Source organism: Python bivittatus, unplaced genomic scaffold, assembly GCF_059951505.1.
Source record: "Python bivittatus isolate LINGU-HERP-01145 unplaced genomic scaffold, Pbiv_v1 ctg000480_np1212, whole genome shotgun sequence".
NCBI lineage: Eukaryota > Metazoa > Chordata > Lepidosauria > Squamata > Pythonidae > Python > Python bivittatus.
This window is the reverse complement of record NW_028277075.1, coordinates 55184676-55207327: the sequence shown is the minus strand read 5'-3', so window position 1 is coordinate 55207327 and position 22652 is coordinate 55184676. Positions and strand designations below refer to the sequence as shown.

Sequence of the window (22652 nt, the reverse complement as noted above, 5' to 3'; positions counted from 1 at the left end):
AGCTGATTGTCCAAGCTTTTGTTTAATATAGGGGAACTTGTGACCCTCCACATGTTAATGAACTCCTAATTCCAAGTACCTCTTACTGTTGGCCAAAATTGCTGGGGCTGATGGAACTTGTAGTTCAGCAACATCTGGGAGGCAACAGGTTCCCTTATTTTCTAACATGTATGAATCAGGAATTTGTATGTATTTCTCTTCTAACAGTTTGAAGCAAACGGTTACAAAACAAATCATGGCATGTGATTCTGGTTTCTTAAGAGAGAAGCCAAAATTCCTGTTTGTACCTAATGCCACACAACCAGTGGATGAAACTGTTTTATGTACCCACTGGCAGCAATACAAGTGATTGACAAGTGCATTCTCATTCATGAGTAAGCCAAATGTTTTTTACAATTCTGGCTTGCCATGATATCCAGATGTGACTAATGTTCTGTACTTTTTGCAGTGAAACATCCTATCAGGTTATATGCTATTTTACAGGTGATATTCTGCTTATTAAGAAAGCACATTGTGGGATGCACTGCCATAAAACCAAGCAGCAAATTTTTACCTCATGAACTATTGTGTGAGCTCTTTGGTGGAGGGAGAGTATTAAATAAGGTCCTTCAAATATGATTCTGTTCAGAACTCTTGTCTTGACAATGCCTTTAAAAAGATTATAGATAAGTGTCTTTCTTTTAACAAGTTATTTGTGATTAATATTTTTGTGATGTTGCCACAGATGTGCAAAAGAGGTGGGTTAGGAAGATTTGCTTTCGTTGATTCTTCACACTTTTTTATTAGATAATATATAGAATATTATGTTAATATTTTATGGCATTGTACTATTATAATAAACATGCCTTCCCCAACCTGATGCTGTCCTGCAATGATGCATCTGGAGAAAGTCTCTGTGTTAATGAAGGCTAGAAAATGCTTATCTTTGCAGTAATTGATATTATTTTGGTGCTCTTTTTGAATTTTTTAGGTTATTCTTGCACGTGATAAAGCAAAACTGCAATAAAGCCAGGTGGTTGCTATTCTGTATTCACACATTAAGGAATGCTATGTACTAGAAGATAATAGCACACAAAAGAAAAATAACCCTTTGACTGTGGCTGTTTTTTTTTTTTTTTATACTGTATGTTCAATAACTGAGTTGGATTCTGGTTTTCTTGATAAACTCAGAAATCATTTTCCTTTTCCATGGAAAAAATACTGTCTTTGCTATACATAGATATATAGAGATCAGAACATCCTGTAGTGACATGAGAGATACAGCAAACAAATGGTATACAATTTAAAGGAAGACCTGGACCATGAAGATACGAGTTGCTGATGCAGTCTTAGAACTGTTAATTAGATTATTTGCCATAGCCAGGTCATGTAAATAAAATATGTTATAATGCTTTTTTTTAAATACAGGGAACATGATAGGTTTTGAATAATAAGAGTAACAGTATAACTGCAGTTGTACATATATACTCTTACAGACTGCCTTTTCTGAATAAAGTTACAAAGAATTTTCAGTACTTTTAATTTTTTGATTACAGAGCTACTCATACTTATCTAATTTTTCATTTTTGTTATATTTTGCATTCATTCTAAATTCTTATTTTATTCTTTCCAACTCAACAGAATATTGGAAACACTGAAAACTGAACAGAATGGGGCCAAATTTGGTATGGCAGAGAAGCTGAGGGGAAAAAATCACATTAAAAACGGGCTTGATCCATTTGATGCTGTATATAAATTAAATTCCCCACTGCATCCTTACATTGATCAGTTCATTCTAAGCCTCCTTCCCTACTCCCTCATAGCCATGTGATGTAGAGCAGAGCTATTAAGGGGTTAGAAAGAATTCTAGAAGCCATGCTCAGCTTGCTTTCCCCACCTTGTTTATTTACAACATTCACTGAAGCAAATGAATTTTCTTTCACACACTATATTTTGTTGTAATTGTCCATGCATAATCTACGTTTATAGGCAACTCATTTGTAGGATGCAAGTAACATCAGATCTTCAATCCGTGGGGTAATTGAGGTCGTACATTTGTCTTTCCAATGCTGAAGAACTAATCTCTTGGAAACAATGAGGGCATGTAGAATCCATTTCCATTGTCTAGCTGTCAATTTCTATGCACTGTAGTTCAAAAGAATGTACGCATCCAAAAATATTTAACAACATAACATTAAGACGTTGCAAAAAGCTAGGTTTTAATGAAGTGTTATTTGTTGCATCTCCAACATAACAATAATTTACTTGTTCCTTTTCTGTACAAACATAGTGGGGTCCACTAAGTCTGAAATATAATTTTTTATTGTATAAACTAATCTAAGATCCAATTAAATTTTTAATATTGGGATGAAAATGTTTTCCATTATTTAGAAAAAAAATCCAGTTCTTTATTCCATTCATTCTTTAAAGTTTGCATATCAAATCAATGTATTGGTAACAGGTATTTATAAAGAATTATTGTGGGCATTTTGGTCTCTCTCATCTAATAACTTAAGTGTTTCTCAGGCTGACAATCTCCAAATTCAGATGTCAGTAAATGTTCTAACTGTAAATACTGCCAGTGAGTGGTAACTGACAAACGGTATTTTTCTTTTAACCTAGAAAATGATTAAAACTCATTGATATTATCTACTATGTGATCTAATGTAAAGATCCCAGCATACATCCAGATCTTCCATAAAACTCTTTTTTAATAAGTACTGAGATCTGGATTACCTCATAGCATTAATTTAGTATGAGAAAAAGGATTAAAATGCATTTTTCCAGAAATAAGATACCACAGCTTTTGTGTTTATTTATGCGAATGTATATGTCCGCCCATTTTCAAATCTGAGCAGCTAATAAGCATAGAAACAGGAACATACATATATCCATGATAGTAACAGGATAGAGCAGATTATATTTTGAACTCCCAAACAGTTCAATTATTTAAATATGTTAAAAATGAATATTCCAGAAGGGCCCAGGAAGGAGAATTTTCACCAAGTGAAAGCATCTAAAATTTGGTGCTAGTCAAATTATGTAAGTAAGTATAGGTGTAGATAAGTAGGGCAGCTTCTAGAGTGGCTTATTTGCCATGAGCTTTCCTCTGTCTAGGAAAGATGACAGCAGAAATAACAGGAAGTGTCCCATGCTTTGGTAAGTCAAGGAAATGAATGCCAGTTGACATAGTAGGGTGGGATGTTGCAATGTAATGGGTTCTAGAGGGGGAGGGATGTTGCTTGAGATTGTGTGAACTGGATGGTCCAGTTTGATGAGTTAAATAGATCTCCCCTCCTTTGATGCATGCTACATTTGGAGTGCAAATTAGTAGATAAATATTTACACAGGTCATTGATGATTCTTACATAAAGTTTGTTAGGGGAATCCATATTATTGTAATGTGAACAACTGTCTGTATATGATATAATAATGTGATCTATGTGTTTAGAAATATACAATAACCCATTCTCTTGAGTAAGCATAAGCCTTCTGTAAAGCCTTGAAGATATGGTTGTTCTCCCAGCCCTTGGATTGAGATGGATGGGGCCCCTTATTGAGTGTATCTGTTGTTTTTGTCTGTTGTATGCAAATCCCTTCTTGTTTTTGGTTTGTATCAGTTTTTATGGTATTAGGTTGTGAACCACCCGGAGTTAGTTGGAGTTGGGTGGTGCTTAAATTGAATTAAATAAATAATATTGCAGCATAAGTAATTTTATTTTAAAATGCTGATACAATTGTGTGATTATTACAGCTTTTAACTTTTCTGAACTATGGATTTTGCAGCCTCTTCTATAGACCTGTTTTGAATTAGCTCATGACTTGATGGGTAGTATGGAGCATGCCTCACTGTCAACTGAATTTACTTCCTATAAATATATTTAGAGGTGTAATATTTCACGAGCACCAACATTTATTCCTATGGCTGCTTAACAAACACACTTCTGAGTAAAAAATCTTGGCTTAAATAAGGCAGATTATTTGCTAAAAGTAGGTAACTGTGTATAGTTTCTTCTTTCCCTACTTCATTTTTCCTTTTGTGCAAGTGGGAAAATCAAGTAGGAATTCAGAGTTAATCACCCAGTTTCCCATTGTGTGTAAACTGGGAACTTTGATTAGTTACTGTCAAATCAGTTTGTATAAGCCAACTTCAAAACATAGTTTAAAACTGATTTTTAATCCTGGCACATTTAGGAGCAATTAATTGTTATCTCAGATTCTAATGCAACAGAAAGGAGTGGTTAATTGTTGCTTCCTTATTTAACATTTGGGAAAGAATGAGAGAAAAAGAACTAAGAGTGCTGCATCTATGCATATTGTGGTCTAAAAATCCAGATTTTGGAAAAGGAGGACTTGGTACTACATATGAATATGATCGTACTTTTTTCTTAATAAGGTGCTTACATTCAAGCAACAAAATACTGTTTTCTACTGAAACAGTTGGTGTTACAAGTAGGCCTCTATGTGCATATACTGTACATATTTTCATGTATGTGCATATAGTAAAATCTGTTTCATGGTAAATTTCATAAAATTAAGAGAGTTCAATCTAGAGAAAAAGCAGATGTGTGGTGTCTGCTTTTTGGTCTTGCAATTCAAGTAAATATGAACTTGAATGGAAAAAGACAGCAAACGTGTAGAATGTGTTGTATTTTAGTATGACGTTTAGTGTCATGATTATTGGTGATACTGTGGAACAATAGAGTTTTCATTAGCAATTTAAGAAGGATAGACTGACAAAGGAAGAGTAGGCCAGTTATGAGATACATAGAATAATAATAATAATAATATAATAATAATAATAATAATAGTACAAGGAGAAGTAAAATAGGATGGAAAATATTTAAGTATTGGTGGAGAAACAAGCTGGCATGATTACAGCATTGAGGAGAAAGTTGTAAGATGAATAACGGGCAAGTAATAATACATGGTAGGTGGTATTACAGCACGGATGATTACATGAGCAATGAATATAGATGGGAAAAGTTGCTGGTGGAATTTGACAACAGTGTGAAGTGGGGGAATCTGCTTTAGTGAGGGAAGTAGAAGCTAAAAATGTCACTGTGATTACATGATGTGTGAAACATTTCCCTCTCAGTGGCTGTACATTTCAGTTCTTTGAAGGTAATCTATTTGTTTTCCTACAGGTCATCTGGATATCTTTCTTGAAGGAATGCTGCTTTTCTCTGGGATTCAATTAGCAATGTTTAATTCCTGAAAAGTACAGATCTTCTCTAGATTACGATGTTTAATTCATAGAACAGAGGTCTAGAATGAGAAAGCAAATGTTATTCTCACTCTCAGAACATACATAGCTTCAAAACTGGCTATTATGGCAATTTGTCATTTATGAATAATTTTCTGCCCATAACTTATTCTGCAGTACAATAATAATATGCAGTTTCTCTGTGGTTATTATTTATAACTGCTTATGAATTGCAGTGATCTAATACAGATTTAATACAACTGTTCGAGTAAACTCTGAAAACATAGCCATAAAATCCTGGCAGTGGAGAATTGGTGAAATCAACTCTTTTAAATACAAATGGCTCTTGAAAGGGTTTCTGAGATCCCTTGGCTCTTAGCTGAGAAAGGCATGCTGAGAAAGAAACCAGATAACTTAAGTAAGGAAAAACAGGATTCATATGTAAATATGCAGTTAATCTAATGTTATATTCATATGTGAATAATTTTGCAATATGAGATCCTAACATTCCAAGTATTGGTATATCAAGTATTAGTATTGTAAAGGAATCTAGAGATGGCCTTGAAGAAGGAACACAAAAGCCATTACAAAAACATGAGCTTAGCCTGGAAGACAGGAGGTAATGAGGAAGAAACTTAAGACTGATCCACTTTGACTCTCTCTGGTATAAGAGGGAGGGAGAGAGAAATTCTGCCAGGCTTTCAAGTAGCAAGTATCAGGAAAGATAACACTTATTAATATAGGCTTTCTTTTTGCCTTTTGAAGTCATTGCAGTCTAATTCTAACTGAACAATGTTAACATTTAGTAAATAAAGATACATGGTGGGAGCAGGAGTGGGCTGTTGGTAACAGGGTGGGACTGGCCTGAACCCTGCAGCTGCTATACAGCCCTTTGCTGTGGCTTAGAGGCCATCTTGTATTGCAGTGTGACCGTTGGGCCCTGGATGGAGGTTCAGTCTTTGGTGTGTTGGGCTGTATGTGTAGCTTTGGGGACTTTCCATTTTCTATCTGGAGGAGTGGTTTGGCTGATGGACTATGTATCCTTGGATGGATGGGAATGGATTGAGGGAGGTGAGTGGAATCATATATGAAGCTGTTTGGATATCATCCTAGGTGAGAGCCAGGGGGAAGGAGAGAAGATACCCTTTCCTTACCCTTGATGGTTAGAAGTAGGCATCCCTTGGTAGCTGAATTATAGCTGGCTGGGGGAAGGATGTTCTATATGTATGTCTGTATAGGGGATGGGGGAGTGTGATGGGGGATAGCTGTTGAGTGTCAGGGTAGAAATGACCTACTGGTCCTTGCCCCCATCCTTGGTGCCAGAGTGTATGTTTATTGAGGGGAACAGCAAGGAGGAGGCGATCAGCAGTTGGGAGGGGAATTCAGGGGGGCTAAGGGCAGGCAGGAACATTGATATGGTGATCATTGATGAGATTTGGTGGAAGTCAGGGGTAGTGCCACTTTCTGGCCCCCCTGTACTTGGTACTGGTGTTGCGTTCTATCCCCTTGCGCTCTTAAGTGCTAGGTCAGTCTGTAATTAGGCCTCCCTCCTCTGTGATCTGATTGTAGATGAGAAGGCTTACTTGACATTTATTACTGAGCCTTGGAGGGGCAATTTCTCTTTCAGAGATATGCTCACCTGTATTTTGGGTGTAGAATTAGCTGAGACCCCAGGATAGGGGTTATAGAGTAGATGTGGTCAATTGGAACACACTGGGGTTGTTCAGAGGCATTGCCCCACAGGTAACTAGATGTGAGACCCTGTTTATTAAGTTGGGCTCTAGGGATCAGTTGGGAATGTTGCTACTGTATCAGCCTCCCTGCTGTATAGCATTCTCCCTGCCTAAGTTTCTTGACTGTGTGGACAGCTTGGCATTGGAGTTCCTGAGACTTATTGTCTTGGGGATTTCAAATTGCTTTCTCTGGGAGCAGGGTTGATAGCTCAGGAGTTCAACACCACCATGTGAGCCATAGACTCAACCCCAGATCATCAAGGGCTCAGTGGATAACAGTGGTCACACGTGAATCTGGCTTTCTTGTGGTGTGATCTGGAGTTGGGGGAGATTGTCAGCACTCCCCTGTAATGGTCAAATTACTTCTAACTAAATTACGTCTTGGAATATTTCAGCACTGCTTCCTGCTTTAGGGAGTCAGGATCTATTCATGCTGTCCACCCCAGGCACCTGATGGACCCTATTTGGTTTCAGAGAGAACTTGCAAGTTTGGTGCACAGTCTGAGACATTGGTTGTTGCTTGGAATGAGAGGGTGGCTGGGGCCTTAGATAAAATTGTGCCTGTGCAGCTTTTCTTGTGTTGTGGATCCTGGAGCTCCCCCTGGTTTACAGTGGAACCAAGGAAGATGAAGCAGGCTAAAAGAAACTCAGAGCACCATTGGAAGTCAGCAAGGAGTGGACCCAGCCAAACATGAACTAGAGCTGCTACTAGGGCTTACCTCATGGCAGTAAGGGTGGCAAGGTGCTAGTACTTTTCTACCCTTACTGCGTCTGCAGAGAGCCATCTGGCAGCTGTTTTAAGTGACCTGGTCCCTATTTGAGAAGGTGAAGCAGGAAACTCATTTACAGGGCTGCTATGAGGAATACACTGGGCATCTGTCAATAAAATTGCTCAGGATTGTTTCCAGTTTGACTCTGGCCTTGATGCAAGTACCATGGAGTTGACTGGAGCCCAGTCTGGTGGTGTTATATGGGCTGAGTTTGATCCTGAGAAATTGGAGAGGGTTTTCAGGGCTGTGAGCTCAGCCACCTGTGTATTTGATTCTCCTGGTTAGTAAAGGTCCTGGGAAGTGAAGTGTGATTGGGTTTTGGTAGTAGTGAATGCATCCTTGAGAGGGGAGGTAGTCCCACTGATGCTTAAGGAGGCAGTGGTCCACCCCCTCTTCAAGGAACCCACCATTTTAGAAAATTTTGGTCCTGTCTCCCTATAGGGAAGATTGTTGAGAAGGCAGTTGTGCTGTAGCTTCAGAGAGCCCTGGGAGAAGTAGATTATCTGGACCCCTTTCAGTTGGGTTTCAGGTTCATAGGTCTGAAAAGGCATTGATCATGCTTGGGGTGATCTCTGGCAGGAGTAGGATGGGTGTGGTGTGGTCATCCTGGTTCTCCTTGATCTCTCAGCAGCTTTCAGTACCATCAATCATGGTATCTTTCTGGATCAGCTCCAGGGGTTAGGAGTTGGGGGTATAGTCCTGTGCTGGTTCTCCTTCCTCCGGGGTTGGTTCCAGTCAGTGTTGATGGGAAGTCGAGAAATTGAGCCCATGTTCTCTGTTTTGTGTGGTTCCTTGGGGCTCAGCGCTTTCCCAATCCTCTTGAACATCTACATGAAGCATTGAGTGAGATCATTCAACAGCATAGGAATGATGTATCATCAGTATGCTGATGATATCCAGTTGTACATCTCTGCCCTGGGCTGACCAAATTATGCTGTGGAGGTTCTGTCTTGGTGTGTGGAGGCTGGATGGGGAAGAACAGGCTTCAGTTCAACCTGAGCAAGACTGAGTGGCTCTGGGTTTTTCGCCTGCTAGATCCAGTGATTTTTCATCTCTAGTTCTGGATGGGGTCACACTGTCTAGTTAGAATCAGTGCACAGTTTGGGGTTCCTCCTGGACTTGGCGCTTCTGTTTAAAGAACAAGTGGCAGGTATGGCCAGGAAGCCTTTTGTCCAACTCTTGTGTTGTATACCAATGACACCCTTTCCAGGATCAGGCAGCGCTATGCATGGTTACTCATGCTTTGGTAATCTCACAAGTGGAGTACTGCAATATGGCCTACATGGCATTGCCCTTGAAGAACATCCAGAAGCTGCAGTCGGTCCAGAATGGAGTAACAAGCAATTATAGGTGTGCCATGATACAAACATATTACACCTTTGTGTCACAAGTTGCACTGGCATCCAGTTGGATTCCAGGTGCTATTCAGGGGGCTGGTTGTCACCTATAAAGCCCTTCATGGCATGGAGCTGGATTACTTGAGGGATCACTCTTCAGTTATCTCTCTCCAATCAGATTTGGCAGAAGAGTCATGTGTCAGGCCCCGTTGATTAGAAAGTCACCTCACAGGACCCAGGAAGCATGCCTTTTCTATAGTTGTGCTTCTCTGGGACACCATCCCTCCCAGTATTAAATTAACCACAATCTTGCTGGGCTTTAAGACCTGGCTTTGCTGTTAGGCACGAAGGTTGAGAGAGGTTGAGCCCTTGAGTTAAATGTATTTGTTGTTGATTGGTTTATCCTTGGTGGCCATTTTTCTTTTGTTTTACGTGTTTATTTATTGCATCTTTTATTGTCTGGATGTTTTTATTTGTTAGCTTACCAGAGTCTCTTTTGTGAGGTTGGCAACCATATAAATCTAGCAAATAAATAAGTTTAGCTAAATTGAAATGTATTGGAGCATGCACAAAACAACCATGAAATTTTATTTCCACACATGGAACAAAATGGCCACACTTGGAATGTTCTGTTGTAACATTTTGAGTGTCTTCTGTTCCAGTGGAACAGTACTTGAAATATTTTGCATGTTCTGTCATAAGGAATTTTAAAAAGCCCTTGAAACAAGCCCCTTGCTCCCTTGTTTTTCATGTTAGAGTCACAAAAAGTGGGTTGGTCGTCTATGCTGAATATGTCTTGTCACCCAGCCGGAAAAAAGTATTTGATCAAAGGGTTGATTTGTTTAAAAAAAAATCTGAATCACGCAATAGAAGCAACAGTTAAACATACTTTTTTTTTGGTAAACTCTGCCTTCATAAACATCCTCAGAACACCCCAGCAAAGAAGCAATAAATCATTTCAACATATTCAGGAACAATATAATGGAGAAACACTTTTCTGGTTTTGGTTGAGGCTTGTTTTTAATGTACATGTACAGTGCCCAATTTTGCATTTGGCAGACTGCTTGATAATGCACAACACACAGTGAATATAAAGACAACAATGTTACATTGAACTCAAACTTTCCCATACCAAAAAAAAAAATAATTAGTAGCAATAAACTTAGCTGCTTACCTACTTGTCAGTCTTTCACTTAAGTCTGAAATGGTTCTTAATCTCTGAATGCATGTTTTAGCTGCTCTTGCTGACTCCCTCTGTTTCCTCCCCTCTAATATCACCAGGGATGTGACCTGTTTTTATTTTTCTTTTGGTCAATGTACTCTCAGTGGCTGGAGGAATTTTAAAAGGCCAAAGTGGGATGTTGGAGCAATTGAAATAACCTGATACCCTACTTTGGGACGTTTTGGAATTCAAGGGACTTTTGTTCCAAGCTCAGAACACTGAAACTAGCTGAGCTTGGAATATTTTGCACAGCCCTAGTTTATGTCATGTTTATACAAGGCAAGCTAGTAGACTCATCCTGGCAAATGGATTGTGTTCTGATGAACGTTGGGTTATGCTAGAGGTAAACCACAATATTCATTTTTCTTTCTTAAAGCAAATCATGAAAATAAACCGTACAGTGTGTGGGGGGGGGGAAGCATGCACAAATAGAGGGAGGATATCTCAGCCTTCCTTATTTACTTATTTATTTATTAAATTCGTCCCCGCCCATCTCCCCCCAATGGGGACTCTGGGCGGCTCACAACTCATTAAAAACAATAAATAAATATACAATTAAAAGCCTAAATACACAGTTACAAAAGATGAAGGAAAAAGTCCAGGAGGCTGGTGGTTCAGGGCAGCAGTGCCAGGCCTCTAAGGGGCTAGCCAGTTTTCTTCCCCTGTCCTAGTTTTCTGCTTTTTAAACTGATACATAACATCTTTATGTATAAGATTGTGATATGCTTGTGGTTATGAAACTTCCTGTGATTGAAAATGTAGGTAATTAGCATTTTATAACTTAAACTTTGTATACATGGAACTTATACAATATATAAATATATATTGAATTGAACTCATGGACATAGCATTAATGTTGTATATATTCCCTAACACTTTACATTCTTTAATTACTTGTTTTAGAAGAGCAGTGCTGCCAATTATAATCATTGCTCGTCTTGAATAAAGCAGCATATTGGCAGAGAGTAATTCTTTATTCAGACATGAAATCAGAAATAATTTCTAAATAAGTGGATTTATAACAAAAATCTAACAATATATATCTGATGATGAATGAATCCTCAGTCAAAAAGAATAAAAGAATTACTTCAAGATTAGTAATCCATCTTTTTGTCAAAGTTGTATGAATGGTATAATGACACCATATATTTGAACCAAATTAGATTATGCTATCAGGCACTCTGTGGAATAGATTTCTCTTTATGTCATGCCTGTTTCTTTCTAGGTTACTTTATATTGACTGTGACATAAAAATGAGTCACTGCTGAGTAGTATATTATGTCTAAACAACTTGAATGTATAATAGCTGCTAAAATGACTCAGCTTTGTCTGGAGAAGGTTCTCACTTTATAGTGAATGGCTGTAATTTCTTAATACATTTATTGAAGGTAATTTTAAAAGGTAGGATGGCACAATAATTCCTGTTTAGAAAATCATGTTTACGTTAGATTGGGTTTTGCTGATTTATATGTGCATGTAATAAAAGAAGGGAGGAAATGCTAGAAGCAATAATGATCTCTTAGACCAAAATCTGGGTAGTGGTTGAATATTTTATAAGAGCTAACTGAAAGTCACAAACTGTACCAGAATCCTTTAAAACTACCTCTTCTATATGTTAAACTCTCTCTGAACTATCTGCTTTAACTGGAGTCCCTCCTTTAAAACAGTCAACTTGCCATAATACATAAAAGAACAATAGATATTCTCCAAAGAATATTATATTTAGTAATACAGGGCAATACAGGGATCCTTGTAAAGCAGAAAGCATAAGTACATAAAATTGTAGTAGCCCTTAATTAGTAATGCAGGAGGTATATTAGAAGTAGGCCTGAGGTCAGTATCAGCTAAATAGAGTAGTGTTACAGAGTAGTTGAAAGTCATGTCTCCCCTTATTGATTGATTGACTGATTATGTGCCATCCACTTGGTGTCGACTCTTAGCAACCACATAGATAAACCTCCAGGATTGATCTGTCCCTAGCCTGGTCCTTCAGATTTCCAACAATGCACTCTTGGCTGCTGTAATCAGATCCTACCTTGCTGCTGATTGTCCTCTTCTTCCTCTTTCCTTCCACCTTTCATAGTGTTATAAACTTTTTAAGAGAGCTAGGTGTTCAGTTAATGTATCTAAAATAAGATAATTTGAGCCAGGTCATTTGGGCCTAGAGTGAGAATTCTGGATTGATTTGTTGTATGATCCATTTGCTAATTTTCTTGGCTATCCATGGTATTATCAGGAGCTTCTCCAGTACCAAAATTTAAAAGTATCAGTACTGTTCTGCTTCTTCAGAGTCCAGCTTTCACTTCCAAAGAGTGTCACAGGAAAAACAACTGCCTGCACAATTCTGATCTTTGTAGACATACCTACAAAGGTATCTGAATCTCTTTTCCAAGACCTTCATTGCTCCTTGTCAAGATCTAGCATGTTACTTGACTGCTGGCCCTTTACTGTTGATAATTGATCTTAAAAGGCAGAAGCATCCATCCCTTCAATATCTTCATTGTCAATTCTAAGGCTGGTTGCTATACCTGTTGCCATTGGTTTGGTCTTCTTTATGCTTTACCTTAGCTTCTTTTTTCACTGTGCTCCATGACTTTCATAACTAGACCTTTCTGTTCATTTTCAGCTATCAAACTATAAAATCAACATAGCACATGTTATTGATCTTTTGTCCTCCAATTCTAAACCCACACTCATCTTCTTCCAATCCAGCCTCCCATAATATATATTCAGCATATTGGTTGAATAAATAAGGAGAGAGTATACAGCTTTGTCTCATTTCTTTGCCAATCTGGAGCTAGTCTCTTTAGCCATGTTCCATCTTGATGTGGCTTCCTATCCTGTATATAGGTTTCTGATGAAGTCAGTTAGGTGTTCTGGGATTCCCATTTTCCTTTCCACAGTTTGATATGGTCAACACAACTGAAAGTCTTTGTGTAATCAATTAAGCACATAATGACTTCTTTTTGGTATTTTTGGCTTTTTTATTTATCCAGCATTTATCATACATGATCAATAGTATCTCTTGTTCATCAGCGTAAACCAGCTTGAACATCTGGCCATCTCCCTCTCCATGTAGGACTGTAATACACATCAGCCTTGTTATTTGGCTAGCATATGATATTAAGGATATTGTATGATACTTTGCACACTCTGTTAAGTCTGCCTTTCCCCGTATTTCTACTTTAAGTGATAGAAAGCTAATCTTCCAGTTTCCTACAGAAGAACCAGGGCCTTCTATAGTGGGATATCTCCCTTCCACTTATTTGAGTTGGAAAAAGTTCTGATGTAGCTTCCTGTGAAAAGAGATTGTTCCATTATGCTTTGGAGAGTGTGTAAACTTGCTGGGACTACCAGTTGCACACAATCAGGATTGCTTCATTAACATTTTTAAATTTTATCTTTTAATTTATCTTTGTTTTGTTTTAGTTTTGGAACTCAAAAAGATTCCATGGCAGCAGACCCACAGATGGCAACTTGCTCCAACAGCTAGGGCTGTGCCAGAGGATGTACCATCTTCTCACTTCACTGTCATGTTCCCCATGAGGGAATGAGACCATCAGCAGTGCTGAGACACTAATCATGAGCTCTGTGCTGCTTGCAGCTGCTGGTGGACTCATTTCAGAGAGGTAGCCAGCCTAGGCATTAAAGGGAACAGAGGCTGGCAGAGTCAGAGGCTTGAATATCATCCAACACTTTCATTGAGGGATTGGCAGAGCTGGACTTACTGAATTGGCTAATTGATCCTTCTGAAAGTTTCTCCACATAGCACCAGAGACTCTCAGGGGCAACCTTGTGACCTTGCTGTATCAGGCCCATATCACCTCATAAGGGAAGCAAAAGGGCAGCACCATTTTGGGGCTGTGCATTCTGAGTGGACTATGTGGGAGACTGTATTTTTCCAGGTTTTCTTGTTTTGGGATATGAACAGGTGGTGAGAGGTATAGAAAACCTCATTCCTTTTGCTGCCCTTTTATGTTGACTTTTCTTACCTTTCATAGCTGGATATAAGTATGAAAAGGAAGCTTTAGTTCAGCATGAGAGCAACTCATTCTGTGATGTGTAATATAGCTTGATTTTTCATGAAGTAATCGGATGGCTTCTTTTAAAGTGCTGACACATTTTATACTAGTCTTCTTCAACTTTGTGCTCTCCAAATGAGACTTATCGGAGTTGAAAAGAAACATACTTCATGGGCAGCTGTTTGGCAAATATTCATATTTTGGGCTCCCTTACTTTACATTCATTGGTACATATTTTATTTGTGGTTAGCATGGCAACATGACAGCACTTTTAAGCCCATTCTCACAGTGGCTGTTAGGATTAGAACATTCATTGAAAAGGTGGAAAAAACTCTACACTTGTGTCATATTGACCCTCCTGATTGTGAATATAGTGAAGGATAAACAGGAAACAATGCCCCCCCCTTTTGTTTTCTTAAATAGGCACCCTTAAATCAATTCTAAGACAAGGATGTTTTCCACTGCCTGAGTAGCATAAAAAGCAATGCTCTGCTGACAGTTATCTGACTGAGATATACAATGTTGTGAGAGGAATGGAATGCGATCTCAGCTATGAAATGGGCAAAGTCTTGGACAGAAAGCAAAAAAGATGGGAAAATGCATCAGCTGCTAATAGGCACTGGATGGTTGTCTAAGCTAATGATTAACTTTTAGCTAAAAATATGGATCCTAAAAAGTTTTAAAAAACACTTTATTTGTAATGCTTTCTAAAATTTTAAATATCTAACTATTTTGTACATTTTGCTTATAGGCTCATAAATCAGTGAACTTCGTTTCAACTCTCCTTCAGATCACTATGTCAGAGCAACTGGATTTACCAGTGAGACAGGCAGGCAAGTACTGGTTCATCACTTTTTATAGTATAAATATATAGCACTATTAATAAGTGGTTATGAGTAGCAAAATGATATAATGGAAAATAGATTTTAATGTGGGGTAATACTATATAAACAGGAACAGGATAGTCTCTGAAATCTGGGTCGGGAAAATAGTCCTTGTGCTTAAAATAGTTTTCTAGAGTGGACATGATTACTTTTGCACAAAAGCATTCCTCAGAATTTATGACATGACAACTTGTATATTTATAGTTAGGTTAAGAGTTCATCTCATCTTTCTTTGCAATTCCACATTTTGAAAAAGACATAAAAGTGTTTATTGATAAAAAAGATGGTTTTGGAAATAACAGTAAACTTTTCAAGCTATTATCTCTGAGAAACATACATTACTAATCTCACTAGTTGAATATCAGTAACACTGAACATAATCAGGTATCCAGTCAAGCAATGCATGTCTTATGCATTTAGATATAAATATTGTCAGCTGATGTGTTTAAGGGAAATACTACATTGTGGTTCCTTTGAGAAGTAAACTGAACTAAAGTAATTTTCACAAAGACTGGTGTTATGGCTGCAGTCAATATTGTGTGCAATATTTTTGCATATATTGGAAGAGTGAATTCTGGACATTTGTTGTAATTAAATTATTCTTACTAAAACCTTGCTTTGAATTTATGAATTAGATATCTTGAAATATATAACATGTTTTGCATATTTTCTCTTATCAAGAAGTTTTGGCATCTCAGTCCCCTTCAGCTTAATTCCAGTCCCCAAAAGTTAATATTAGTTGTACTGATAGGTTCCATACATACCTGGGTAGGTATCCCAGTCATAAAGCTTGATATTCTTTCTAAACAAGCATGACAGTTTAATAATAAAATAATGTGTGTGCCCTTGGGATTTGTGATCAGATGCTCTCATTATATCCCATTTAAGTTTCATATTCTTGCTTGTATATTGGTTATGAGCTAATTATTGTGTGTATTAGATTACTACAGATACATCATAATACAGTTTTAGGGCATTTTAATATTGTTATCTGACAGGTGTTATCTACTTGAAGAATATGATAACCCAGTATTGGCCTGACCGGGGAATTACTCCAGGGGATAATCCACCTTACTCAATACCAGAAGAAGATAGACACTGTATTCGAGAGAATATTGTAGAAGCCATTATTCATTCTCCTGAACTGATCAGGTACATTTAGAGTTATGGTCAGAAAGTATGTTTGTTCCAAATTAATTCTTAACTGGATTATTTTCAGTTTTACTAGGAAGTATAATACTGATACTATGCTCTTAAATTTATGTTGGGGTAGAGAAATATATGAGCATTACACAGTGTAATTTTTATGAGACAGAAGGGATGAGGTTACCTTTGTTTCCCTGAAGAAATACTGACATTTAAGCCAACTTCTCAAATCCTCACACTATATTTAGTTCTACTTCAAGACATTAATCTATTAATGTGTAGAAACTCCAAATAGCAGTATTATTTGTAAAATATCTTATCTGTTCCAGAGTACAGCTTACTACTTGCATTCATCACATTATCAAGCATGATTATCCCACTCGTTGGACTGCTGTTGTAGAGAAAATTGGATTTTATCTCCAGTCTGATAATAGTGCCTGTTGGCTTGGAATCCTCCTCTGTCTTTATCAACTTGTGAAGAACTATGAGTAAGTTCTTATGTGTTGTGTAGATATATGGTGTGCTTTACTTGTAATTCACATTGCTATTTTTTATACATAGAGTTGTATGATATAATCTGAATAAAATATGAAATGGAATCTAAGACTGGTTTTGAAGGTCCGTCTGTTTTCCTATTGAGGCACAAGAGAAAGGACTTTTTCATAACGAATGTCTTTCCACAGTATTAGACATAAACGTGCAATACAAGTAGTCCTCGCTCAGTGACTACTCGTTCAATGATTGAAGTTATGACAGTACTGAATGAGGGGGACTTACGACTGGTCCTTGAAGTTGCGGCCGTCACAACATCCCTGTAGTCGCATATTTGCGATTCGGGTGCTTGGCAACTGGCTTGCAATTATGATAGTTGCAGCGTCCCATGGTCACGTGATTGCCATTTATGACCTTCCCTGTTGGCTTCCCACAAGCAAAGTCAATGGGGAAGCTGGCAGGAGGTCGCAAGTTGCTCCTGCTGCTTTTTCTCCCAAGGAGCCCCTGCGCAGCATGAGGATCTGGTATTCTGTGGTGCTTGCCTGCCTGTACTCTGAGGTGTGCTCCCGCAACCCCTATCTGCCTGCCTTACTCTGTAGCATTCACCCGCAGCAGCCGCCCACTTTCCCATAGCTTTCGCCCGCCAGCCTGCTTGCCTGGGATGCGGTTTCAGTAGCATAGGCAAGCACTTCTGCGTTCCCACCTCTTCCCATGAGGCAGTCATGTGAGGTCCTCACTTAACAAACTGCACGGTCCTCGCTTAACGACAGCAATGGAGACTGCCAAAATCGTTGTCACTAAGTGATGTGGTCACGTGATGTCGCGCTTAGTGACAAAAATTCTGGTCCCAATTGCCATCATAACCAGAGGACTACCTGTATATGAACTACAAAAGTTCAGCAAACTACTAGGTGGCAACAGAGAGATATGTTTGTTTGTATCTCTTTGCTGCTACCTACTGGTAATCTGGATTTTTAGAGCCTAGATTGGATATGCCTACTAAAATATATATATGCTTGCAGATAATACTGAAATGCTACACCAGTGTTTCTCATACCTTAAGACACCTCTAAATTGAGAGAAGTGAAATTGTTTTGTGGGAGATTAACTTAGGGTACCCATTTCACCCTTAAATTTACCCCCCGAAGCAATGCAAAAATTAACCCAAATGTGTGGCTGTGCTTACACTGGGGGCTGCAAAAGGGGCATTGGGCAAACTGCCTGGTTGTAGCCCATGTAGTTTTCTTCTTATTCTTCTCCCTCCTGCATTTAAAAAAGGACATGCAGCAAGAACATATTTATGAATGAATGAATGAATGAATGACTGGATGACATAATTATATGTATGCAGAGAAATCAACAAGGTAGAGATTTATATGTTTCTGAAGCAGTACTTTCTTTGGAAATAGAGTGAAACCTATTTTTAATCAGTGTCAGATCTACTATTCATTTTCTAAAATCAGCTCTTAACTATCTTTCAAAGATACAAAAAACCAGAAGAGAGGACTCCATTAATAGCAGCAATGCAACACTTCTTGCCTGTTCTGAAAGATCGTTTCATCCAGCTCCTTTCTGATCCGTCTGATCAGTCTGTCCTTATCCAAAAACAGATCTTCAAAATATTTTATGCCCTGGTTCAGGTTTGTCCTTTTACAGTTAAATTGTTTTAATCATTACATACTGTTTGTAATAGTTTTGTATCAGTTCATAACTAAGAAAGTGGTTAATTTAACAAATTAGATGCAGAGTTGATTTTCTGAAGTTGTTTGTATCTTTGCTTAATTTATAATCATTGCTTGTTTTTGCTTTGCTCATTATTTTTTCTCAACAGTATACATTACCCTTGGAGTTGATCAATCAGCAAAACCTAGCAGAATGGATAGAAATTTTGAAGACAGTTGTTGACCGAGATGTACCAGCTGTAAGTGCTTATTTTATACAATGTGGTTTATGTATAAAATTGTATGTGAACTGGTTGTATGACTGAGTATATAAAGAAATATATACATGACTATTATTTTTTATCTATAGATGACGCAAGCGATGTGGGGAATGGGAATGGGATTCTAATTATGTTTGTAGATTCTCTTGCTTTCCTATAAGCATGTCCCTTGGACAATAGACCTCATATGAAAATGTAAAAGTAGAAGTTGTGGGCCTCTTTGTTCTTTCTCTTTATTTCTTGCCATTCTAAATTTGCTGTTGAGTAAGAATGTAAACATATTTTCTGATAACATCATTGCAGGTCCCAATCAGGGATGGGTATCCTGTGGCCCCTGACATCCCTTTTCTCAACTGCAAGGCTCCCTCCAATTGTTGAAAACTGACAATTTTCCCCACATTTTTGAGATGGGAAACATAAATTGTAACTTTAATATAATCCTAATAATGCTTTTTTTAAAGAAGCCCCAATCTACACCTACAGAACACACAAAAATAAATCTTTATTCTATAGAGATGCAAAACAAGATCTGCTGATTTACACCATTTCTCTGTTTGCTGTAGCTAACATTCCTCTCCAAAATTTTAAATATGTTCCTTATCCATCAAAAGATGGTCCTCCCCAGTTTAATTAGTCTTTAAAGTAAAAGCGTAATATTACATTACAAATTAATAATATAAATCTTACCCTGGCTTCAAAAGGAAACTCTTCAAGTTGATGAAGATGATAGGCCTGAATTACCATGGTGGAAATGTAAGAAGTGGGCACTGCATATCTTAGCCAGACTTTTTGAAAGGTAATATCTTTTCTCAAGGTTAATTTCTAAGTGTTTTAAATGTTATTTTTTGTTACGTGTGCATAATATATTACAGTGTTATTTTGGATTTTTTTTACTAATATTGCAATAGGTATGGAAGCCCTGGTAATGTTTCCAAGGAATACAACGAATTTGCTGAAGTTTTTTTAAAGGCATTTGCTGTTGGCATACAGCAGGTAGGAATTTTTTCTTTAAAACTTGAGCTTGATTGAGAATTAATTGAGCCTTACTGTCTTTTTTTGTTTATTCAAAAATTAAAAATCATCTGAACTTAAGTAGAACACACTTGAAATAAAAGCAGTGGTCTCCCTTTCTCTCTTTTTGCCAAATAGAATCTATAACTTCCTAGAAAACACAATTTAGTTTAGTTCTTTAGTTGAGAAAATTAAAGTCTGTTTTAGTTGATAAAATACACATTTTAATGTTGATGTGTATAATGACCCAAATTCAAGTTCCTTGAAGCCAAATTCCTAGCATTCCAAGCAATTATATCTTTCATATACTCTGCCATGGTTGCCTTCTCTGCAGGTATCACCTCCACTAAATAAAGCACTGCTTCGTACCAAATAAGACAGTTCACGTGCATACATACATACATACATCACTCTGTCTCATTTTGGGATACGCAGTATTACAAAGAGCACAGAAAAGAGTAAGAAATAGTAAACCAAAGAATTTAAAGACATGAAATGAGAAAAATAGAAGAAAACATAGCTGAAATGTATTCACACCAATACTATTCATTATACTTTTCTCCATACCTTTTTATAAACTCTTCGGGTTTCTACCATATCCATATAGCTTTCCATGTGTTGCCTGTGTTCTTTAAACATCTCATCTCTCTCTTTTTCAGGATCTCATCAGCCCCATCCAGCCATGACTTTTTTGGTCTTCTCCCTCTTAATATATTTACTCTTCTTTGTATATGCGTTTTACAATTTGATCCTCATTCATTCTCTCAATATGACTAAACCATCTCAACATGTTTCTTTCATATCTGTCATTTACTTTGTATTCAGTCACATTCATCCAGCACCTATTTATTCTTGACCCTGACTATTCTTGTTTTACCAAGAATATATTTTTTAAGTCACTCATTCCTACTTCATTTAACTTTTATGTTTCTCCTGACATATCTAATGTCCACTTACATGCCATATAAGTGGGCAAGAGAATGCTATTACACATAGATTCCTGCCTACCTGCCACTTTACAACTTTCATTCTTTGCCACAGATTACATACTACACACTTTTCTAACCAGCATTTGCCTGTCTTATAATTTCTCCATCCCTTTTCCCATCTTTAATAAATGCCAAGATACATAAATTTATCTACATGCTTTTATTTGTCATAATTTATACATAACTTGCAATTGTTCACTCCATTTCCTCTTCAGTCATAAGTACCTCAGTCTGTGATACATTGATTTTCAGTTCCATATCTCTCACTGCAAATCATGTGGGTACTCAGCCAACAATATGGGATCATCTGCATGCAAATGTACATAGACATTCTTGTTTCCAACCAACACACCACTAATGTCAGCAAAAGCATTCTTTAGTTAAATGACTAAGGGGATATTGTTACGATTATTCTTGTTTTATTGCTGACTTTTGTATTTGTGATGTAATTTAATGTATTTATTATGTAGTTTCTTAGTTGTATGCTTAGAATCCATGTATTCAGGTGGTTCAGAAATTTCATAAATAATATATTCATAGTCTCTACTCAGTGCTGAGCCCTTTTGGAACATTCCATTTATTCTCATTCATGCTTTACATCCAACTTACCATATTCGGTGATCAACCTTCAATTCCTTACTCACACAAAACATTTCATAATTCAAGCATATTCAAAATCATATGTTTTCTCTAAATCAGCATGCATAAGTAAACTTTCTCACATTCATATATCCTGTTTAGGATTATGTAGGTGTTGAATGGTTCTCCTGGTTTTAGACAGGAGTCTTTCCCAGCCAAATCTGGAGCTACTAAAGTTGGATCCTGGCATCTTTTGCACACAAAGTCATTATCAAAGGGAATAAAAAATGTCCAGAGTCCTTACAAACAAAGGACATCTGTGCATTTATTAATTACAATATGTATGGTGGATTTTCTGATTGTTGTGAGTTTAAATAAACTAATTCCTATGCTATTAGGGAATTTCCACAAAGGAGGAGTTAGCTGCAGTTCTATATTAGCTGGGTGGAAAGCTGCTATCTAACAGATTTTGGAAAATAGCTTAAATCTTTAGAAACAACTAATCAATCCATTTTCTTAGGTTTTGCTCAAAGTGTTGTATCAGTATAAAGAAAAGCAGTATATGGCTCCTAGAGTTCTACAGCAGACTTTGAACTATATCAATCAAGGGGTATCACATGCAGTTACCTGGAAAAATCTGAAACCCCATATTCAAGTAAGTTGTTTTTTGTGTTCTTTTGGAGTGAAGTCTGTATGGCTGAATGATAAGTTTTGAAAAGTTTTTCTGAAGCTCTGGTGTAGCAGAATTTGGGTGGAGCTAATTGTGTTGATGAGTTTTAAGTTTGGTAACATTGAGATAACTTTGGGATTTTTTAAAATACATAAACTATATTTATGTGGCTTTTTCTGGAACTATATGCTTTAATATTATATTAATCACACATAAATTAACTTTGCATAGAGTTAAATTAAGCTTCTCTGGAAAGTAATCAGTTACTTTATGGGAATTGTGTAAATTATTGCCCATGAAATTAATGTTCAGGGGTGGTAGCACCCAACAGACCATAACTGATCTTGGAAGCTAGGAAGCAGAGTTAACTCTGGTTAGTACTTCAGTGGGGGATCATCTCAGAATTCCTGGCCTGTTGACTTGATTGGGAAGACAAAAAACATCCAGGGACAAAGGAATGGCAAACCTCTTATGTAAATCCTTCAAGAAAACTGATGGATGCAGTCAGCAAGAGTCAAGCTTGAGTCAAAATTCTGTTTAATTTTACTATTCAGTTCTATAAAGAGATATGCAACAATATCAAATTTAGTTTAAGTGGCATTTTTATTAATTTGATTTTATTATTGACATTTCTAAATTGGTTTGATATTGGAAGCTTCTCTCTCCCCCT

At 37.3% G+C, this 22652-nt stretch overlaps 1 protein-coding gene across 2 annotated transcripts in view; it reads left to right on the top strand.

Annotated features, from left to right (window-relative positions):
* IPO7 (importin 7) overlaps positions 1 to 22652 on the top strand; it is a 59121-nt gene that overhangs the window by 2990 nt on the left and 33479 nt on the right. For both annotated transcript variants that reach the window (XM_007421127.4, XM_007421126.4), the window contains exons 2-9: positions 15021 to 15102; positions 16152 to 16305; positions 16629 to 16787; positions 18275 to 18431; positions 18623 to 18712; positions 19435 to 19529; positions 19642 to 19726; positions 21833 to 21967. In XM_007421127.4, the coding sequence (XP_007421189.1) occupies positions 15021 to 15102; positions 16152 to 16305; positions 16629 to 16787; positions 18275 to 18431; positions 18623 to 18712; positions 19435 to 19529; positions 19642 to 19726; positions 21833 to 21967 (957 nt within the window). The remainder of the gene's footprint in view (positions 1 to 15020; positions 15103 to 16151; positions 16306 to 16628; positions 16788 to 18274; positions 18432 to 18622; positions 18713 to 19434; positions 19530 to 19641; positions 19727 to 21832; positions 21968 to 22652) is intronic.